This window comes from Peromyscus leucopus, chromosome 22, assembly GCF_004664715.2.
Source record: "Peromyscus leucopus breed LL Stock chromosome 22, UCI_PerLeu_2.1, whole genome shotgun sequence".
NCBI lineage: Eukaryota > Metazoa > Chordata > Mammalia > Rodentia > Cricetidae > Peromyscus > Peromyscus leucopus.
This window is the reverse complement of record NC_051081.1, coordinates 45,509,714-45,529,594: the sequence shown is the minus strand read 5'-3', so window position 1 is coordinate 45,529,594 and position 19,881 is coordinate 45,509,714. Positions and strand designations below refer to the sequence as shown.

Here is a 19,881-nt window from a genome sequence, read left to right as displayed (position 1 = left end):
CGCTTGGCTCAATCTGGGAGGAAGGGACTGGACCTGCCTGGACTGAGTCTATCAGGTCGATCTCAGTCCTTGCGGGAGACCTTGATCTGGAGGAGGTGGGAATGGGGGGGGGGGCGGGGAAAAAAAAGGGGGGCAGGAAGGGAGAGAACAAGGGAATCTGTGGCTGTTATGTAGAACTGAATAGTATTGTAAAATAAAATAAAATAAAATAAAAATAAAGACTCACTTGGTTGACACAAACTTCTAGCCTCAACTCCTCTCTCATTTTGAAAAACTCATCTTTCCTGCCCCATTGTTTTACTTAAAGACGTATTTAAGGTTGCAAAGATAAATACACTTGCCCATTCCCAGATTTTAAGGTTTTTAAGCAAATTTTAAATTTTAATAGCCTCACTATTAAAACTTAAGAAGAATCTGGGAGGTGTTCACTGGCAATGAGCACATGCCATAGAAGCACAAGAGGCAAAGGAGGCCTTCAGAGTATCAGCACACATCAGAAGCACATGAATCAGATCTACCACTAATGGTGCATGCACTGTATGTTTGAGATTCTAGATGGCAGATTAAGAGTCCTTCGTGAGCTGATCAATATTTCCATTAAGTGAAAGAATATAATGTAAGGAGACAGGAAGCTGAGGTTCCCTCACTGTTCAAAACCTCACCATTTAAAAAGATACTTCCCAAATATGGCGCAATCATGAGCCTCCCAAATGAAAGAAGCCAAGCTGTTGTTTGTTTTTGCTCTTTTGGGGGGCCCACCACCCAGCTCCCAAATAAAGCACACATGAACTCTTATTCTTAATTATAAATGCCCGACCTCAGATTGGCTTGTTTCTTGCCAGCTTTCCTTAACTTAGCCCATCTACATTTGCCTCTGGGTTTTTCCCGTTCTCTTACTTCTGTAAATCTTACTCTTACTCTATGGCTTTCTGGTTGGCTCCCTGGAGTCCTCCTCCTTCTCTGGCTACTTCCTTTCTTTCTTTTCTCCCAGATTTCTCCTGTATATCCTCTCTGCCTGCCAGTCTCACCTGGTTCTCTCTCCTGCCTCACTAGTGGCCGTTCAGTTCTTTGACAATGAGGTGTTTTAAACAGGCACAGGAACACAGCTTCACAGAGTTAAACAAATGCAACATGAACAAAAGTAACACACCTTAAAATAATATTCTACAACACCAAGCCTTTTACAACCACACATAGATAGGGAAAACACGCTGCATTTGGGGATTCTCTGAATAATGCAAAGTAGAAACTTTGTATTGGGCCTCAGGAAACAGAAACAATAGGATTTAAGTGTCAATCAGATTAGGCTATAACTCCCACCGCCAGTCATTTCACAGCAACCTCGTGGAGGCTCTGTGTCTGACACAGACATTTAAAATACTGAGACCCTGTAAGAGGAAAGCTCTACCGAGCGATGGGTTCAGGACAGACAGAAACAATGTGCCCTGTTACGGGTCTCCTAGGTTTTAGACTCGGAATCATCTCTCCGTAGGGAGTGGGCCAAAGGGAGGATGGGGGACATGTGGACCCCACACTAAATTGAAGGGATGGGCAGCAGGAGTGGTGGGAAAGCTTCCGAAAGTTGCATACTGAAACGATAAAAAGGAAAGCAGAAGAGTCAGAGTGGTGGCTCACGCCTGCAATCTTAGCATGAGGAAACAGAGGCAGGGCCATCACTGCAGGTCCAGTCCAGCCTGCTCTATCCTGTGTGCACCAGGCCAGCCAAGGCTACACAGGAAGACTCTATCGCAAAAATAAAAAACATCAGGGGCTGAAGACATGGCTCAGCAGTTAAGAGCACCTGTTAATCTCACAGAGGACCTGGGTTTGGGTCCCATCACCCACGTGGTGATAGTTCACAACCACCCTTAATTCCAGTTCCAGGAAATCCAAATGCCCTCGTCTACCCTCTGTGGGCACCAAGCATGTACACAGTGCACATCCATACATGCAGTTAAAAAAAAACCTCATACACATAAAATAAAATTCATCTAAAAACAAATTTTAAAGAATAATAATAGTAAATCTCTACTGTCATAATACATAATACTCCCCATGAGTACATCTGACTTTCCTTTTATAAATTTAAATTATAACTTTAATTTATATTTCCATTATGAATATAAACTAAAACGGCTGAGTCTACCTGGTAAAAAAACAAATTCATCTACGTCTTAAAACTTGTTATCTCAAGGAACTGAAAGATAAAAAAAGTCTCATCTTTCTCCATGTCAGTTCTACTGCCTCTGCAAGGACAGAAGGTAACTGCCCTCGGACCCTAAGTACGAGTAGAGCAGGGGCTACAAGATTCCAGAAAGAAAAGGAATCCTTTTAGCATTCAACTATCCAAATACTTGTTCAAAACTGGGTTTTGGTGGAATTTTACCATCTCCATCCTAAATCTGTGGAGCATTAAAGAGGAAAACAAAGAGTTTGACAGAACCTACTTGGTATGTAGAGTGTACCACGTTTCAAGTTAAAACTGATGCACAGAATCATTCTGTGCATTCTTTGTCCTTATCAGGTGATACTATTAGTTAAGACTAGGATGGGTTTGGAAAGATGAGGATAAATAACAGCTGTGTAGTTCAGAAAAACGCCAACAAAATGAAATTACTATTGTCAGCCTTACCCTCAAGGGTGACCCTAATAGAGGTCACACCTGCTCATCACACTGCACCCTCAAGAGTGAGCCTAACAGAGGTCACACCTGCTCATCACACTGCACCCTCAAGAGTGAGCCTAACAGAGGTCACACCTGCTCATCACACTGCACCCTCAAGAGTGGCCCTAACAGAGGTCACACCTGCTCATCACACTGCACCCTCAAGAGTGAGCCTAACAGAGGTCACACCTGCTCATCACACTGCACCCTCAAGAGTGGCCCTAACAGAGGACACACCTGCTCATCACACTGCACCCTCAAGAGTGACCCTAACAGAGGTCACACCTGCTCATCACACTGCACCCTCAAGAGTGAGCCTAACAGAGGACACACCTGCTCATCACACTGCACCCTCAAGAGTGACCCTAACAGAGGTCACACCTGCTCATCACACTGCACCCTCAAGAGTGAGCCTAACAGAGGACACACCTGCTCATCACACTGCACCCTCAAGAGTGGCCCTAACAGAGGACACACCTGCTCATCACACTGCACCCTCAAGAGTGACCCTAACAGAGGTCACACCTGCTCATCACACTGCACCCTCAAGAGTGGCCCTAACAGAGGACACACCTGCTCATCACACTGCACCCTCAAGAGTGGCCCTAACAGAGGACACACCTGCTCATCACACTGCACCCTCAAGAGTGAGCCTAACAGAGGTCACACCTGCTCATCACACTGCACCCTCAAGAGTGAGCCTAACAGAGGACACACCTGCTCATCACACTGCACCCTCAAGAGTGAGCCTAACAGAGGTCACACCTGCTCATCACACTGCACCCTCAAGAGTGGCCCTAACAGAGGACACACCTGCTCATCACACTGCACCCTCAAGAGTGGCCCTAACAGAGGACACACCTGCTCATCACACTGCACCCTCAAGAGTGGCCCTAACAGAGGACACACCTGCTCATCACACTGCACCCTCAAGAGTGGCCCTAACAGAGGACACACCTGCTCATCACACTGCACCCTCAAGAGTGACCCTAACAGAGGTCACACCTGCTCATCACACTGCACCCTCAAGAGTGGCCCTAACAGAGGACACACCTGCTCATCACACTGCACCCTCAAGAGTGGCCCTAACAGAGGACACACCTGCTCATCACACTGCACCCTCAAGAGTGAGCCTAACAGAGGTCACACCTGCTCATCACACTGCACCCTCAAGAGTGAGCCTAACAGAGGACACACCTGCTCATCACACTGCACCCTCAAGAGTGAGCCTAACAGAGGTCACACCTGCTCATCACACTGCACCCTCAAGAGTGGCCCTAACAGAGGACACACCTGCTCATCACACTGCACCCTCAAGAGTGGCCCTAACAGAGGTCACACCTGCTCATCACACTGCACCCTCAAGAGTGGCCCTAACAGAGGACACACCTGCTCATCTTGACTCCAGACACCTTGTTGCTTCAGGGATGGAATGGCCCAGATGCTCAGCTTCCCTGAGAAGTGGATTGCTGCAAGGAGGCTCCCGTCTGGAGAAAGGCTCATCTTGAAGATTCCATCCTGTACGGGAACACTGCGGTGAGTGCAAAAGACTTGCTGACAGAAAGGGCGGGCGTTCAGAACTCAAACAGACTTGGCAAGTTTGCATGTTCTAAGTCATCACGAGCAGCTGAGGCCTCTGCCAATCTCACATCGAGACCATGTGCCACAGCATGCAGGACAATGCTGCTGCTTGGGCAAGGTTCTTGCCTACTTTAAGGTGTTGCAGTTTATAGTCGACTCCAGACCCAAATGTGCAAACACCAGAAAAGTATTCCCAGATCAATTACCAAGATTTCCCAATAATTTTTACAGCTTTAATAGATTATGAATTCTTTGAAATACACACCCACACTTGGGTGTAACAGTTAAAGGGTATGTGGTTTGTTTTTTTTCCAAGGATTTCTAAAATGGGACTGAGATGGTGGTACTAAGATTCTGTGACTACCATAAGAACTAGTGAGTCACTAAATAAAATGTATTGGATTCCAATAAAGTTATTTCACAGAGTCATTAAACCACATGTTGGCTTGACTCAAGTTCATGTACCTTCTCTCTTGCACTAAAGTATTAGCTCAAATGTCCACTGGATCTCTTCATAATTAAAAGCACTAATTAAAGGCTTCTGCTACTGGCATCAATATTTAGAGCAGGACTTGTACCTTCTCTCAACTACTGTAATAAAATTTCAATCTTCCTTAAGACAAGGGACCATTGTGATGTTAAATAGGGTGTGACGCTGAGATTAGTTTAAACGGTCTCACTTTCTTCAGTTCTCGTCACCTCTACGGATCAACATGAGTGGTTTCCGTTACCTACACCTTTCAATTATATAAGCAATACTAAAATAAAAGCACTGGATTCTAATGAGTGCTTTCAAAATGTCCTGAATTTCTACATATTCTTAAAGAAAAATGTCAAACCAATTAAATGTAATTTCCTAAGCGGAGCTCCTGTAACATTCCACAAATACTGAGTATTACATATTGAGCAATAAATACTGCATGCCAGATTCTGTCTTTATACTCTGCTGTCAGCAGTGAACAAAATAAACCCAAATCCCTGCCCTCAGGAAGCCTGCCAGATCTTAAGGATGCAACCCTTGCTTGGCATCTACGAGACCAATTTGACTCCAAGGAGTTTGGGTTGTTTTTTTTTGTTTTGTTTTGTTTTTTGGGTTTTTTTTTAAGTTTATATATTTTAGTCTAGTTTATAAAGAAATTAGGGAATAATTAGAATAAAGAAAGGGAGGGAGGGAAGGAGAAAGGGAGAGACCTTTCAAACTGAGACGGCCATCCTCAATAGCTTGGTTAACAACCTGAGGAAAAAACCAATGAAAGTACAAAGAAGAAAAAAACCTTGAGAAAAAAAATTTCCAAACCAATCCACTCATAAATATTACTAATCCTAGTTATTATTACTGTCTTAAGACATATATACCACAAACAAAAGCTGATCATTTGGAGCCATATGATATTTAGGCACATTAAACCACGATGTCTAAATGAATGTGGAGGCTAGGGGGATGTCTCAGTGGGGCACAGTGCTGTCCACACAAGCAGGAAGAACTGAGTCTGAACCCCAGAACCCACCTACAAACCAGGCATGGCAGAACTCATCTGCAAACCCAGGCCTCCTTCAGCAAGATGGGAAGCCAAGAATAGAGTCCGAAGCCCTGGGGCCAGCTAGCCTGGCATACACAGTGGAGAATAACAGAGAGATCCTCCCTCCCTCCCTCTCTCCTCCCTCTCCCCCTCCCCCCTCTCCCTCTCCTTCTCTCTTTGGTTTTTCGAGACAGGGTTTTTCTGTGTAACAATCCTGGTTGTCCTGGAACTTGCTTTGTAGACCAGGCCAGCCTCGAACTCACAGAGATCCGCCTGCCTCTGCCTCCCGAGTACTGGGATTAAAGGCGTGCGCCACCAGCACCCTGTTGAGATCCTCTCTTAAAACAATGCAGAGACAAAGACTGACATCCACTGTTGTCCTCTGACCTTGACACATGAACATGGAATGACCACAGGCACAGTCGCACACACAAATATGTGCACACACAGACACATGCACACATGCATAAAGTACATATACATCATGCACACATACCAACAAAAAGAGTTAAAATTCAGACACTAATTATTGGTACCACTGTGAACATGAAGGAATTAAGGGAGCAGTAACAGCTACCACCACACATTAACTCAATGTCTAGAAGATGACAGTTGCTGATTTAAAGTCTGACAAGTGAATACAGAGAAAAAAATGAACTAAATAGTAGCTATATACAGTTACACAGAAAAGGGCAGATCACTTTAAAATATTAATAGCTAAAGGAAAGGTTTTGTTTATTTTTTCATTTTCAAGACAGGGTCTTACTCTGAAGCCCAAGATGGGGCTTGAACACCTAACAATCCTCCTGCCTCAGAATACATCTTAAAAGATAATGTCACTGCTGTCAGACTTAAGTGGTAAAGTAGATCATTCTCCGATAATGCAGTTTAACTGGAGGTCTTGACTCCTCTTGAGTACAGCATGCCCTGCTTTCTGTTCTTCAATTGTCCAGCTAAGGGTTTCCTTCACAGCCAAAGGTGGTAGAAAATAACACCTTTCAAAGCCCTTCCAAGAACAAACCTCAACATCACATCTGGCGAAGTGTACTGAGCAGGCCACTTGTTTTGAGGCTTCAACTTCTTCATCAAGAAAACAGACATTACCATGCCAGTCACAGAGCTTGCTATGAGGTTGTGTGAAATCACCTGCTACTTAGACTGTGCTCATGACAGAAGGAAACCCTTAGGTTCTCCCTGAGCGCCAACAGCTCTGAAATTACAGCACTAAAACTCCACAGGCTATAAATAGAAATGTCTAGGCACAAACAAGAGGGCAGATACAACATTCAGGTATTTTCTGGAAAGCACTGGGTTTAGAACACTAAATTCAAAAGCCCAGACAAGTTAAGGATTTGGGGACAGTGTGTCGAAATGCAGAATCAAAATACAATGAAATTAATTGCTTGCTTCTCTCTGCTTTGCTCAATCACAGAGGATCCGGACAGAATGAAAAAGAGCAAGTGCCACCTGAGGAGAATAAACAATAGCACGGGCTGAAACAACCCATGTTGGGAGTTCCCCGGTGGTATGACCATAGAGAGAAACAGTCTCTTTACACTAACCATGCAGACCCACACCTCCTCTGCTCAATCAAATCAGCTGACACACATTTCTAACCTGAGCCAGAGATGGCACAGAGAAGAATCGAGAACATCGATCCCTAGATAGGTCTTATTCCAAATACCGCTATAATTATATTGTCCTAATATAAGGACATGGAAAGCCAAAGCCAAGTGCTTGTGGATCCTCTAGCTACCGGAGCAAACGGTGTGTTCCAACGGCACCACTGCCACTCTTCACGCCTGCGCACACCGGACCCCCAGAACGGAACACCTGGCCTCCCTTCCCAACCTGGGAACTTCCTCAGCTCAAGATTCAAACCAAGCTGGATGCTTCCTCTGCTGCACTTCAGCTGGAAGTAGTATGCTTGGCCCTGCTTGGCCCTGCTTCTGGGTCTACCCCATCACACTGTGGGCCTTGAGGAGAGGCCTGCACTAACCACCGTTAGTTCTCAGCACTGACACTGTGCCTGTCTTAAAGACTGAAAAACAGGACTCCTAAAACTCCGCACTCTTTAGTACACATAGTCAACAGGACTTAGCTAACAACAACCAAAGAACCGGAGTTACAGGTACAGAGCAAGTACTTGGAAATCATTATGGAGACTACAAAGGGATTCAGGGAGAAGGGGAAGTGGTGTCCTGAACAGTAGCATGGTGCTGCAAACGCCAACACGGGCAGCACAGCATCAGGACAAGCAAACTTCAAGACAGAAGCCAAGTCATTTAGTCTTACATGTGTTTCTTTGTCTGCGAAATGAAGACAGGTCCAGAAACGACTAAAGAGGATGCCAACTAGAATACAGTGCAAACACACAGCGGATCAAAGACAAGAGACGGCAGACACAGGGGCACTGTGCCCGCTCAACTCCACAGACAGGACAGCTGCTCTCTCCAGCGTGCATGAGTGTGCCTTGACTTGCCAATGGCAAGACCTAATTCAAATTTAAAATCTGCCGGATACTAACACAGCAACAGAACTCTCCTTACATTCTTCCTGATGATTTAGTAAGGAAACGAAGGACCTAGACAAATGAGGCCATTCGGCTCTTCCCGAGACACGAGTGTGATGTGATGTCCCACGCAGATGGAGCCTCCTATAAGAGTCATGATAGGACAGACAATGCACCCACCTCGCTCAGAGGCAGCTGCTGTGTGGACCACTGATAGTCAACGGCACTGCCCAGGCCTGTGCCCTGCAGTGACACCTTTTACCAAGACAGATCATCATGGCTCTTTTCCTACTGAGTCATTAATAACCTCACATTTGAGAAGGAACTTCCTAATTGTATGACATACACACACAAAGATCTCTCATGGGTCAGAATAAAATCTTCATACAACTTTAGAAGTAAGAAATCTGTAAAGATATATGGCTTCTAGGCGAATGGTTGGTTCAGACTATACCTTGATCCTCCAAGAGGACTGGATATATTCTGTTATACTTTTAAGATTAATACATTCTAAAAATGCACAAACTTTCCATAAATGGCTCTATAACATCTCCCAATTGCATACACCCAGGAGAAGATAAACATCGTTCAAGGCTTATGATAGTTCTCTTGACTGTCCTCTTGGTCAGACAGACAACCAGGTCAGACAGACAACCAGGTCTGCCGGGTTGTTCCAGCTCATGAGGGCTCCAAGCATTCAATGGTCTAATCTACTCATGGCTTCAATTTCAGAATCAAATACTGGGAAGAGGTGGGAGATGGAAGGTGGGGCCTGGCTGGAGGAAGCAGGGTCCCAGGCAAGGGGCCGGAGAGGCCGCACGCTGCGCCTCTTTCTGATACCGCTCCTCAGGCCTCCTCTCCACTGTGAGGTGAGCTGCTCCGCCTGTTTTCCAGCTGCGCTGAATCAACAGTCCGGCTCCACCAGCTCCCGTTAACCTGCTGGACTCAAACTTCTGAAACCATGAGCTTGTTCGGCCTCTCGCTGTGCCAGATATTTGGTGACAGTGACAAAAGCTGTGACTAACCCACGCTTCACTGAACTTTAACCTAAGGCACTCTGCTAAAGGATGTGAGAAACAAACTTCAGAGAATCTGCATTACCTGTTCTTGTCCCTGGCGAGTGTAAAACTTGACACTTAGCAGCTTTAATAATCCCAGTGTCTTCGGCACCTACAAAATTAAGATACATCGTATAAAGAAGGATTCATGGAATGTTTTTTCATTATCTAAAGTCCTTTTATCATGGAATGAAAAGCACACATCAAGTTTTTTTTTGTTTTTTTTTTTTTTTGGTTTTTCGAGACAGGCTTTCTCTGCGTAGCTTTGCGCCTTTCCTAGAACTCGATTTGGAGACCAGGCTGGCCTTGAACTCACAGAGATCCGCCTGCCTCTGCCTCCCGAGTGCTGGGATTAAAGGCGTGTGCCACCACCGCCCTGCTAAGTATTCTTAAAATAGTTAAGAAACCGACCAGTGGGGCTGAGGATGTGGCTGGGTGAAGAAAATGAACAGGCATGACTGAGACAACCTACCACCTATAGAGTGATAGAAAGTTGAGTGGAGTTTAACATGGTTACCAGGGCCCACGGAGCACAGTGTTAAATCAGCTTAAAAAAAAAAATGGATAGCCTTTAATTCCAGCACTCAGGAGGCAGAGGCAAGTTGATCTCTATGAGTTTGAGGCCAGTCTAGTCTACAAAGCAAGTTCCAAGCCAGCCAAGGATACATCATGAGACCCTGTCTCAAAAATAAACAAACAGAAAGTAAAACCAAAGAGTGCCAAGGATCCTGATGGCATTCTGATGGGGCGAGGGAATCTACCAAGTGGTAAGGTCTAAGATAATGCCACAATCAACTTCTTTCTTCAGTAGGCAAATAACAAGTCTAATACAGCATATGCAAATTAGAATCATAGCATGTTCTTAGCTGAAGCTAAGGTTAACACTTATCTTACTATCACTATGAAAAAATTCAAAAGTTCCCATAGAAACCTCATTCATTTGGAATTGAATCTATTCTTTCAAAGTGCAAGGAGAAAAAATAACATTTAGAAACCAGTATTTAAAACAAGAGATAACTATAATTTGGGGAATGGAAAATGTGTTACACTGAGAATGTAGAGGATTTGGAAACACCATTTTCTTATTTGGGAATTATAAAATGGTACAGCCACGTGATAAAGTTTAGTAGATCCTCAAAACTGAAATAAAATTACCATATGACCTACCAACTCTTTCCTAGGTCTACACCATCACTAAACTGTCCACTTTAAAACAACTGATTTTGTACTATATGAATTTTACTCCAATATTGCAATTTTAAAAATGGAAGCTAAATATAGTGGCTCACACCTATAATATTTGGGAGTCTACCACAGGACTATCATGATTTTGAGGCCATCCTAGACAGCACAGTCAGTATCAGGCAAAGGGGCCAGAAAAGTAGCTCAGCAGTTAAAGGAGTACTTACTGCTATTACAAGGGACCCAGGTTCAGTTCCCAGCACCCACACAGTAACTCATAGTCACTTGCAACTCCAGTTCCAGGGGTTGCAACACCTTCTTCAGTCCTCCACAGGCACTGTACCTACTCACATATGGTGCACATAAATTCACACAGACAAACATACATACACATGTCAAAGCAAAAGTGCTCCCTAGGCAGGTAAAGTTAACAATTGTGCTACCAGAGCTTCCGAACAACTGAAGATCAAAGATGGCTTATCTACACGTCTCCCAATCTTTCCTCCAAAGACAACAAGAAGCCAATCTAAATAAGAACCACACAAGCGGTTTTACTTGAAAACAGATGATGATGATGATGATGATGATGATGATAACTTTCAAAATAACTTTACACAAAAAGAGAAAAATGATCAAATCCCAGTTTGTCACGTCCATTCCTCCTGCTTGGTGAACAAGGCAGATGGGAAAAGTACTGCAGGGCCCGAGAAGGACAACCAAGAAAAGCTAGCAAAGAAGTCAAGGGTCCATCTAAATATAATGCAAAACTATCAGGTCTACGTGTTGACTTAGAACACTGGAAGAGCATCCATCTCACCGAGGCACAGCTTATAGGGAAAGGACAGAAGTGTCCCTTGATTAGAAGGAGCAACCCGACAGGCACACGGCTTCTGGGCAAGAACAATGCGAGCGGAGAGAAGTATCTTTTGCTAATAGGAGTGTTAAAGGCGGAAGAGACAAAGAAGGAAATGCAGTGTGCTGCAAGACAAGAGAGAAGCCCTGTCCCTCAGCCCATAACCCTTCCCACCAACAACATCTACAGAGCATTTGAGCTTCACCCTACTGACCACACAGGGACTCACTATACTCGGAACCATCACAGTGAACAAAAGGAAGATTCAGGAATATCTCGTAGAAATCGCAAGACTGACACAGTGACAACAAATTCTATAAAGTTAAGAAAAGAAAATCAGAAGACAAAATTCACATATGGAAACAAGGGTAGATTACAATTGGGGAAATAACCAAAAAACAAGGAAACAAAAATACTGCCTTAAGTAAAACAATATGCTTCAACGAGGATCTAAAGATGTAGAAAACTTTTTTTAATTGCCCTAAGTTCTAAACTCAGTAACTAAAAAGAAAATTTGACAAAATAAATAAATAAATAAAGGAAAGAGAAGAATGAAATATTAAAGGGAGGAGGGAACAGGAAGAAGAGAGATGTGTGAATTCAAGCTCAGCCTGCCCCCACAGTCACTCTAGGGGAATGGAGAGGGAAAGGAGCAGGAGGGGGAGGGGGAGGACAGAGAAGAAGGTGCTGGGCAGCAGCAACCAGGGCAGACCCACACACAGGCCAGCGCTGGGCAGGCAGGAGAATCTCGGGGAAGGATTCCAACTGCGCCCCTCTTTTCAGAGAAAGGACTTCCTAGGCAAACAGTATGCTGGAAGGGCCTGCATTGTTTCCACAGGATAGCATGCCCTGGGAACCAGCAGCAATAACAAACCTTCAGTGGACATTTGTTCATTTTTACACTTCTTTATCCAAATTTTGATCTTAAGACTCCAAATAGCAATAATTACCATGTATATTGTCATAGGAACTTAGTCATTGCCTTCAAAGAGACTGTCTCATTGGATCCTGGCAAAAGCCTCATCACACAAGTAGAAAAAAAAAAAAAAGTGGGGGGTTGAGGGAGCCTGGAATTTCAGTATCAGCCTTCTAACTCCAGGGCCTACACCTGCTCTCTGCCTCGGTTATTGAATTCTAACTGGGCACTATTATACTCTATTGTACTCATTTGTAGAGATGGCTACATTAGTTTTTCTTATATTCCTAATACTTGTAGCAATCATTCAATGTTGAGCAATTAATAAGTAAAGCCATGTAGGACGCTAGCATTCATCTGGAAGTGTTGATCAATGTATATATTGAATTTTGCAGAGTCTGTTTTACAGCCTGCCGGCCTGTGGGAGAGGACACTTGCTAAGCGCAGCTCTCAGCTCCCACCTCCGGATGAAAGGGACAAACATTATAACTTCCAATGATTCTGAGGTGGGAACGGCGACAACTGTAAGGTTAGCTGCGTGACACATTTGAAAGCTACTAATGGAGTCAAAACACATTTGCAGCATTTCAGGAAGTCAATCAAACAGCAGGGCATTCAATCTGCAATTCAATGTTTTCCCTCACTTACTTTATCAGTGGACAAGCACTTTTCTCTTAAGAGAAGTCAGTGTCACAGCCCCTTGGGCTTAAGGCAGAAGGACTATACACAGCAGAGCACTTTCCAACACAGAATTCAAAAGGAAGCCAACCCAAAGGAGCCAAGGAGAAAGGTCTGCTGCCCTGCAGCAGCACCCCGAGAATTCCCCTCTGCAGGGCCACTTTGAATAGACGCTCTCAACGCTGCCGGACCAAAAGACTCACAGTGCCCACTGGGTCTTCCCTTCCCTCCTCCACACTCATCTGTTTCTCCCCTTTGCTCAGTTTTGATTTGAACAAATTCCAGGCTACCGGAAAGACAGAGTGATCAGATGATGAAGCCCCAGACCTCTCACCTGCGCTGACCAGTCAGTGACATCTTGCTACATTGGTTTGTTTTTTGTACATGCAAATGCTTTTTTGAAATTTATGTTTTAATTGAACCATCTGAAAATAAGCTATGAGCATCATGCTTGTTTTAGGCAGATTTGAATCATGAGATTTTTTTTTCCAAGATCTGCTTGATTTATGCCACACAAAAGTAAAAGTAACATAAGTTAGAGAAAAACACAGCTAATAAGTTCCTACAAAATGAAGTAATGTGTCCATTTCTGCAATGAATTCCCATCTCAGTCTTTTCAGGGGCAGATAAGAGTAACAGTCTTACTGGCGTAATGGGACATACAGGTAACCCAACTTGAGGAGAATGCTATAAGGAACCAGAGGATCCATCCAGGCCCTGTCTTCTGTCGTCAGTCGTTAAGCTCCATTTGGCCTAACACTCTGGAGCTGGGAAAAGGGGCTGCTAACATAAACTGCCTCCTAGCTTCTGAAGAGAAAATAGGTAAGTGGGAAATCAGGCAGGTGGATCAGAAATGGAAGGGAAAAAGCAGACTCTCTAATACGAGCTGCAAATAGCAGCTGACTTAAGGTTCGGGGCCACATAAAACAGTAAGTTGGTATCGTTTTTGAAAAGTATAACTTTGCTGGGTTAAATCACAATTACTTATTTCAATGCAGGTCAGTTCTAATAATAACAGTGAAGACTGCTATAACTGCTGAAGATTTCTTTTTCAAAAGCACTTCTTTGAGAATCTTATTCAACACCAAGGCCTTCACTGCTTTGGAAGATTACTTTTAAATCAATGCATTTTAAGAAAAATCACAAGACAGATACAATCACTCTGAAATGAGCGGCCTAACCTGTTCCCTTACACTGTGCTTTAGTGCCCACTTCATCCCCCACTTTAAAACATACAACTTCTCACTGAGAACAGGCATGCACTAAGTACAGGGTTCATAACCCTGATCAAGTGCTGCTTTTATACAATTTACCCAAACAACCAAGACAAGTATTAGTAGAGTATGGCCAATACAGTAGACACAATTAGCATTTACCAGTATCTGAGTTCATATTTCTGGACACATAGAAAACGATTTCCAATCTTCTTTTGAGCTAGGACGGGTCATGTGGTTGTCACTTTCTGGGGTAAGTCTGTGACAAGTTCCCTCCCACTTCAGTTCCTCTCTGCCCTTCCTAAAGCCACCAGGAGTCAGTGGGTCCTCCGGAAGTCATCTTCCACAGAGTCTTTGATCACCAATGACACAGCAGCAACAGCAAGCCTGGCCAGGAACCGTGATGTGGTAAGCAACAGACATCCTATTTTAGGTCTTCCCAGGTGCTCATTTGTGTGACTGTGGTTTTTCTCACGCCCAGGCTAGCCTACACTAGTGCTGCAGACCAAGGATGCTACACCTGGGATCTGGAAAGTCCTTACGTGCCCGAGTGTTAGCGGCTGGCTGCCGGCAGCAGTGCATTGGGAGGAGGGGTGTTCCCTTGCAGAAGGACATTAGGAGGGCACATCACTGGAAGCCCACCACCCTACACAGACATGGGGACTCTGGAGGACACTCACACCAAGTCCATGTCTTCTCTGACCCCCTTTCTCCCTGCCTCTCGGGGAGGCCAGGAAGTAAGCACCCTCTTACATCACCTGACCCCATCATGAGCTCTGATGCCACAACAGAACCAAGCCCCCATTAGCGGAAGTCTCCAAAACGTCCAGCCACAATAAACTTACGTCATTCATGTCAATGGTAAAAAGCTACTACAAGGAGTGTGGGGCACAAAACAGAGGTCCACTAGTGAGGAAGAATGAACACAGAGATGCAAGCCAGTTCATAAACATGGAAGGGCGTACAGCAGCGTAGTTAGTTAAGAGTGTGAGCTCGGAACTGCTGTGAGCTGGCACTCTCAGTCTTCACTTGCTGGCTAGGCAGCCCAGAGCAGAGTACTTTATTACTCTCACTTGCTTGTTAACTGACCCGGGCTAATCAGAGCACCCACCTGAAGACACACTTAGGCGCACTAGCACAGGATAAAAGCACTCTGAAAAGTTATCAACACAAAAACAGCTTGTTAAATGTTAATGTCCAAATGAGAAATGAGAAGTAGTAAGACAACAGGAGGCTACACTGTTCTCTCTTTTTTATATTTTGGTATATTATTTATGGGTGCGCGCACAAGAGTGCATGAGCCAGGGTGTACAAGAAGATAACTCTGTACAATCATTTGTCACCTTTTGCCTCTGAATGGACTCTCAGTATGGAACTCAGGCTTGCAAAGCAAACAGTGACCTGCCGAGCCACCTCATCTGACCTACATTGTTTTTCTAATATCTAAAAACATCCTTACTAAAAGGGGAGCCACATTAAATTAGATATACTTTACTATATTTGATATACAGCAATACTAAATAATATTTTAGTTACATTATTAATATTATTTGTGATATATTATATATTGCAATAATATTTTAGTTACCATTAACAAGCAAGCGAGAATAATAAAATATTAAAATCACACTACCAATAATTAATCCCCCTTTTTTGAGACAAACATTCCTGGTTACATCTTACACAGGGTTTCTTTGTCTAACAGCAACTAGAAAAGAGTCAAGATAATTGTACTAATGCATACCTCAGTGACCCTGTCTCCACTGTTAGTAACTTGTTTATAATACGGTGAGCCTGAAAGAACTCTCCATGCAGAAAGGCCACAGCTAGAAGCTTTGGAAATGCCAAGTTCAGCAGTTTCACATCCACCAACCAGTAAAAGTCTAAAAAAACGACAAGGACAGAATTAATAAATTACAAATATGAACACGATAACAAGAAAACAGTGCAGAATTGGCCACCTTTACATAGAAAGCTAAAAATTGCTGTCATTATACCTAGATGATTACTATTTTAGAAAGGAAACCTAGTGGTTTTTCAATTCGAATTTCACCTTCACTGATAGAGGAGTAAAGGGTAAGCATCTTGAATTTGCATGTGCAGCTCACAGACACTGGCTGTATCAAACCTAACAAGCATCAGCAGGAGCTGGACAGCTTCCCCAGACACACACGCAGTGATGCCAACCCCATACCTGATGCGAGGTGGCGCAACTGCACCCTTAAAAAGCCACGGCAGCAGCTGGGTGTGCTCCACGGGAAAGAACACAGGGCAGTAACTGCTCAGAGGTAAGACTAGGTGAGCAGCAGTCTATTGATGGTTCACTTCTGTCTGCCACACTCCATCAGCAAACTACAACTACAGGCCAGTCACTAAGACAGCAAACAGCCTACCAACCACTGGACAGCTAAGACACACTGGGCAGCCACTGCAAAGCTAAGCTGGTGAGTAGTGAAAGCCAGCAGCCATTTCTGCCAGTTAAATCAAAGTTGGCACATCCGGCAGAATCCTGCAAAGCAGACCTCACAATCACTTCTATTTAAGGGGGAAATGGGTGTGAGGTCAAGGGAGGTCCAGGAAGATGATCAGTGGGTAAAGCACTTGCCACGCAAGCCTGATAACCTGAGTTTAATCCCCAGAACCCAGGTAAAGAAAAGAACTGACTCCACACAGTTGTCCCCTGACCTCCACATACATGTCATGACACACATATGTATGCACACATACAAATAACAGTTAATAATTAATAAAAACTAAAGGTAAAGTTTGATACATTAAAAGGAAAACATCCATTGTTAGTGGGTTATCTGTTGTCAATGGCAAGAGACAACAAAAATAATAAGAAAAAGAATCCATGCGTTTCTTAATGGTTAAATTAATAATTAAAATAATGAAGAGTTTCCATGATCTAAAAACTGCCCACTACCTAAGAGAGTGACAGACTTCCCAGAAGAGGTTTCCTGGGCCTCTGTTCACATGCTGTACCCACACGATCTACTGCCATTTCAAGAGACAGGACACCATGTCAAAGCCTTTCACATTTATCAACAAAGCCCCCGTCACCACCAAGCTCCCATTTCGTTGAGAAGAGCGTGTACTTTCATCACACATATCCTTTTGTTTTTCTAGGATATACTCACAGGAAACCCACAACTTGAAACATTTTGTTTCTGTCTGTCTGTTTTTACTCAAGATAACACCACTTCATGAGGTTTCTAATATCAGACATATCAAATGATTAAATTATAGGACCCTATTAACTTACGCCCCCCCCCCTTTTTTAAGATACAGTCTTACTATAAAGCCAACACTGACCTCTAATTCACAATCCTCCTGCCCTGCCTCACAAATGCTGGGATTCTAGGCATGTACCACATTTAATTTTATAACTGAGTATTATAAAATGATAAGCATCAATAGCTTGACATCACATGAAGACCACTCAACACTTCCCATTTAAGACTAGTACAGGTATATATCTAAGGGTTGTCAAGCAGAGCCACACGACTGTAAAAATCAGCACCTGTTCTCATTCCTTCTGCACACCTTCTGTGCTAGGCAGCAGAGAGAAGGAGATTGTCAATCAACTGTCCTCCTGTGGAAACTGTCTTGGCTTTCCAAGCGGGCCCATGAAATCACAAGGGTCCTGAGAGTGGAAGGAGCAAGCTGAAGTGCCTGGCTTGGAGTGAAGTAACATGGGAAAGACTCAACTGGCCAGGCCAGCTTTGGAGGTAGGCAGCGTAACAAGCCAGGGGATCGGGATAGCCTAGAAAAGCCTGCAGAGCGGCCCTGCGGGCACCTTGAGGAGCCCACTGATGCTCATTTCAAACTCTGACCTCCTGAGGCCAAGGTCAATGCATGCTGTGCCACCAAGTTCATGACGACGAGGTAGAGCAGCCTTGGAATAATTAAGGCACACCATGTTTCACTGCCGAGCCTAAAATGCAGACAACTTATCAGACTCCAATTCCATGAACTGTGTTTCTCATCCAGCAACTGCTTCCTGACGTGTTTCTGAACTGGGCCAACAATAACGAAAAAGAGAAAGAAATGTCTAAGAACTTCAAAACTGAATAAAAATCCTCTAATGTCTCACCTGAGACCTTATCCCAACTTAAAAACCTATGAGGTCAAGTAAGCACCTCACTGAGAGAACCCGAAGTCAGCCTTCACACAAGTCCTTTCTCCTGCTGCTTTTCTGGGTGGCGCTATAGAGTTCACATCGGAAAATGAAGAGCAAACAGTTTGGGGCGATGGCAGAAGCCTATTGGACTAGTTCTACACCAGGCAGATCTCAGTGCTAAAGCACAAGAAGCTTATTCACCAAGGCCAGAGAGACACTGGTTTCCAGTCACAGCAACAGCACAAGTACCTGCCCAGGGCATTCACTCTGTGCAAATCACTCTGTGACAGTGAGTATTTCCCCAAAAAATTTATTTATAGACAAAGTTTCATTATTCTTCTAAATCTAACTACCAAATTTGGAAAATATACAGATGAAAACAGAAAAAATACTTTAAGTGATAATCCAAAGTGTGATCAACAAGATCGAAGTAGTGAGGGTATAGAAAATAAATGGCATGATTTCTTCAAGACACATGCAAACGTATACACTCATCAACTCCAATCCGTTACATGAATTCTCCCATCACTTTATCGATTCATGAGGTTCCCAATGTTGACTTAGAGCTAAACTGCAAGTGGTTGTGAAAATGAAAACAAAAGCAGGCCATTCCTCCACGTGACTGCAGCGTTAGGGGAGGCTTGTGGGACAAGGGGCAGACATGAAGAGGAGCAGCGTCCACTGACAAAGCCAGCCAACCTAAGGACAGGAAAGGAGTCTGAAGGCCGACACAATAGACTCAGTAAACATCTGCTGAGGACTTGCAAATGGAAAGCTCCTCCACCCTCCTTAAACAGCACAGGTACTAGGGAGACCCCGCTGCACAATGACAGTGCTAGAAATCAACAGTAACAGATGAGTATTTAAGGCAGGAAGAGGGTTTGGGGCAATGGGGAGAGTGGGAGGTGGGGGTCTGATGCTGATTAAAAAGAACACAGGACAATGTAAAGGCAAGAGGACGGTAAAGAAGTTCACCACAAAAACTATTCAAAGCCCATTAGAAAAGTGAGACACCTGAATGAGGAAAGCAAGACGCCATATCTCTGCTCAACTATCAGCATGCTAAAGACACAAATCTCTCTTAAGTTAATACAGAAAGTGCATGCATGTTCAAAGGAAATCCTAGCAAAACTTGTCACAGAACTGAACAGGCTGAATGAATAACATGAAAGGTGGATGTAAAGTGTCCATGGGAAAGGGGTGTGCCAACTCAATCCACATGGGACAGTCCACCCTGCCAAGCTGGGTTGGTGCATCTTGACTTGGAAGCATTTCCCTCCCTGCCTTTGTGTCCTTAAGACATCCTCCCCAGTCAAGGGTGGTGATGCATTCCTGTAATAGCAGCATTTGGGAGGCTGAGGTAGGAAGATGGTAAGGTTAAGGCCAGGCTGGCCTACACAACAAATTCAAAGACAGCTTGGGCTATACATAATGAGAAAAAAAAAAAAAAAAAAAAATATATATATATATATATATGCATACATGTGTGTATCATATATATTTTTGAAGGAAAATTTGACTTAAAATTTAAAACTTATAATTACAAATAAAAAATAATAAATGGGAAAAGTTAACAACA

At 43.8% G+C, this 19,881-nt stretch overlaps 1 protein-coding gene across 1 annotated transcript in view; it reads right to left on the bottom strand.

Moving 5' to 3' along the window:
* The window catches only part of Nbas (NBAS subunit of NRZ tethering complex), a 274,692-nt gene that overhangs the window by 233,172 nt on the left and 21,639 nt on the right, over positions 1-19,881 (bottom strand). The window contains 4 exon segments of the mRNA XM_037198012.1: positions 4,055-4,183; positions 9,380-9,448; positions 15,924-16,083; positions 16,374-16,457. Of these exon segments, the coding sequence (XP_037053907.1) occupies positions 4,055-4,183; positions 9,380-9,448; positions 15,924-16,083; positions 16,374-16,457 (442 nt within the window).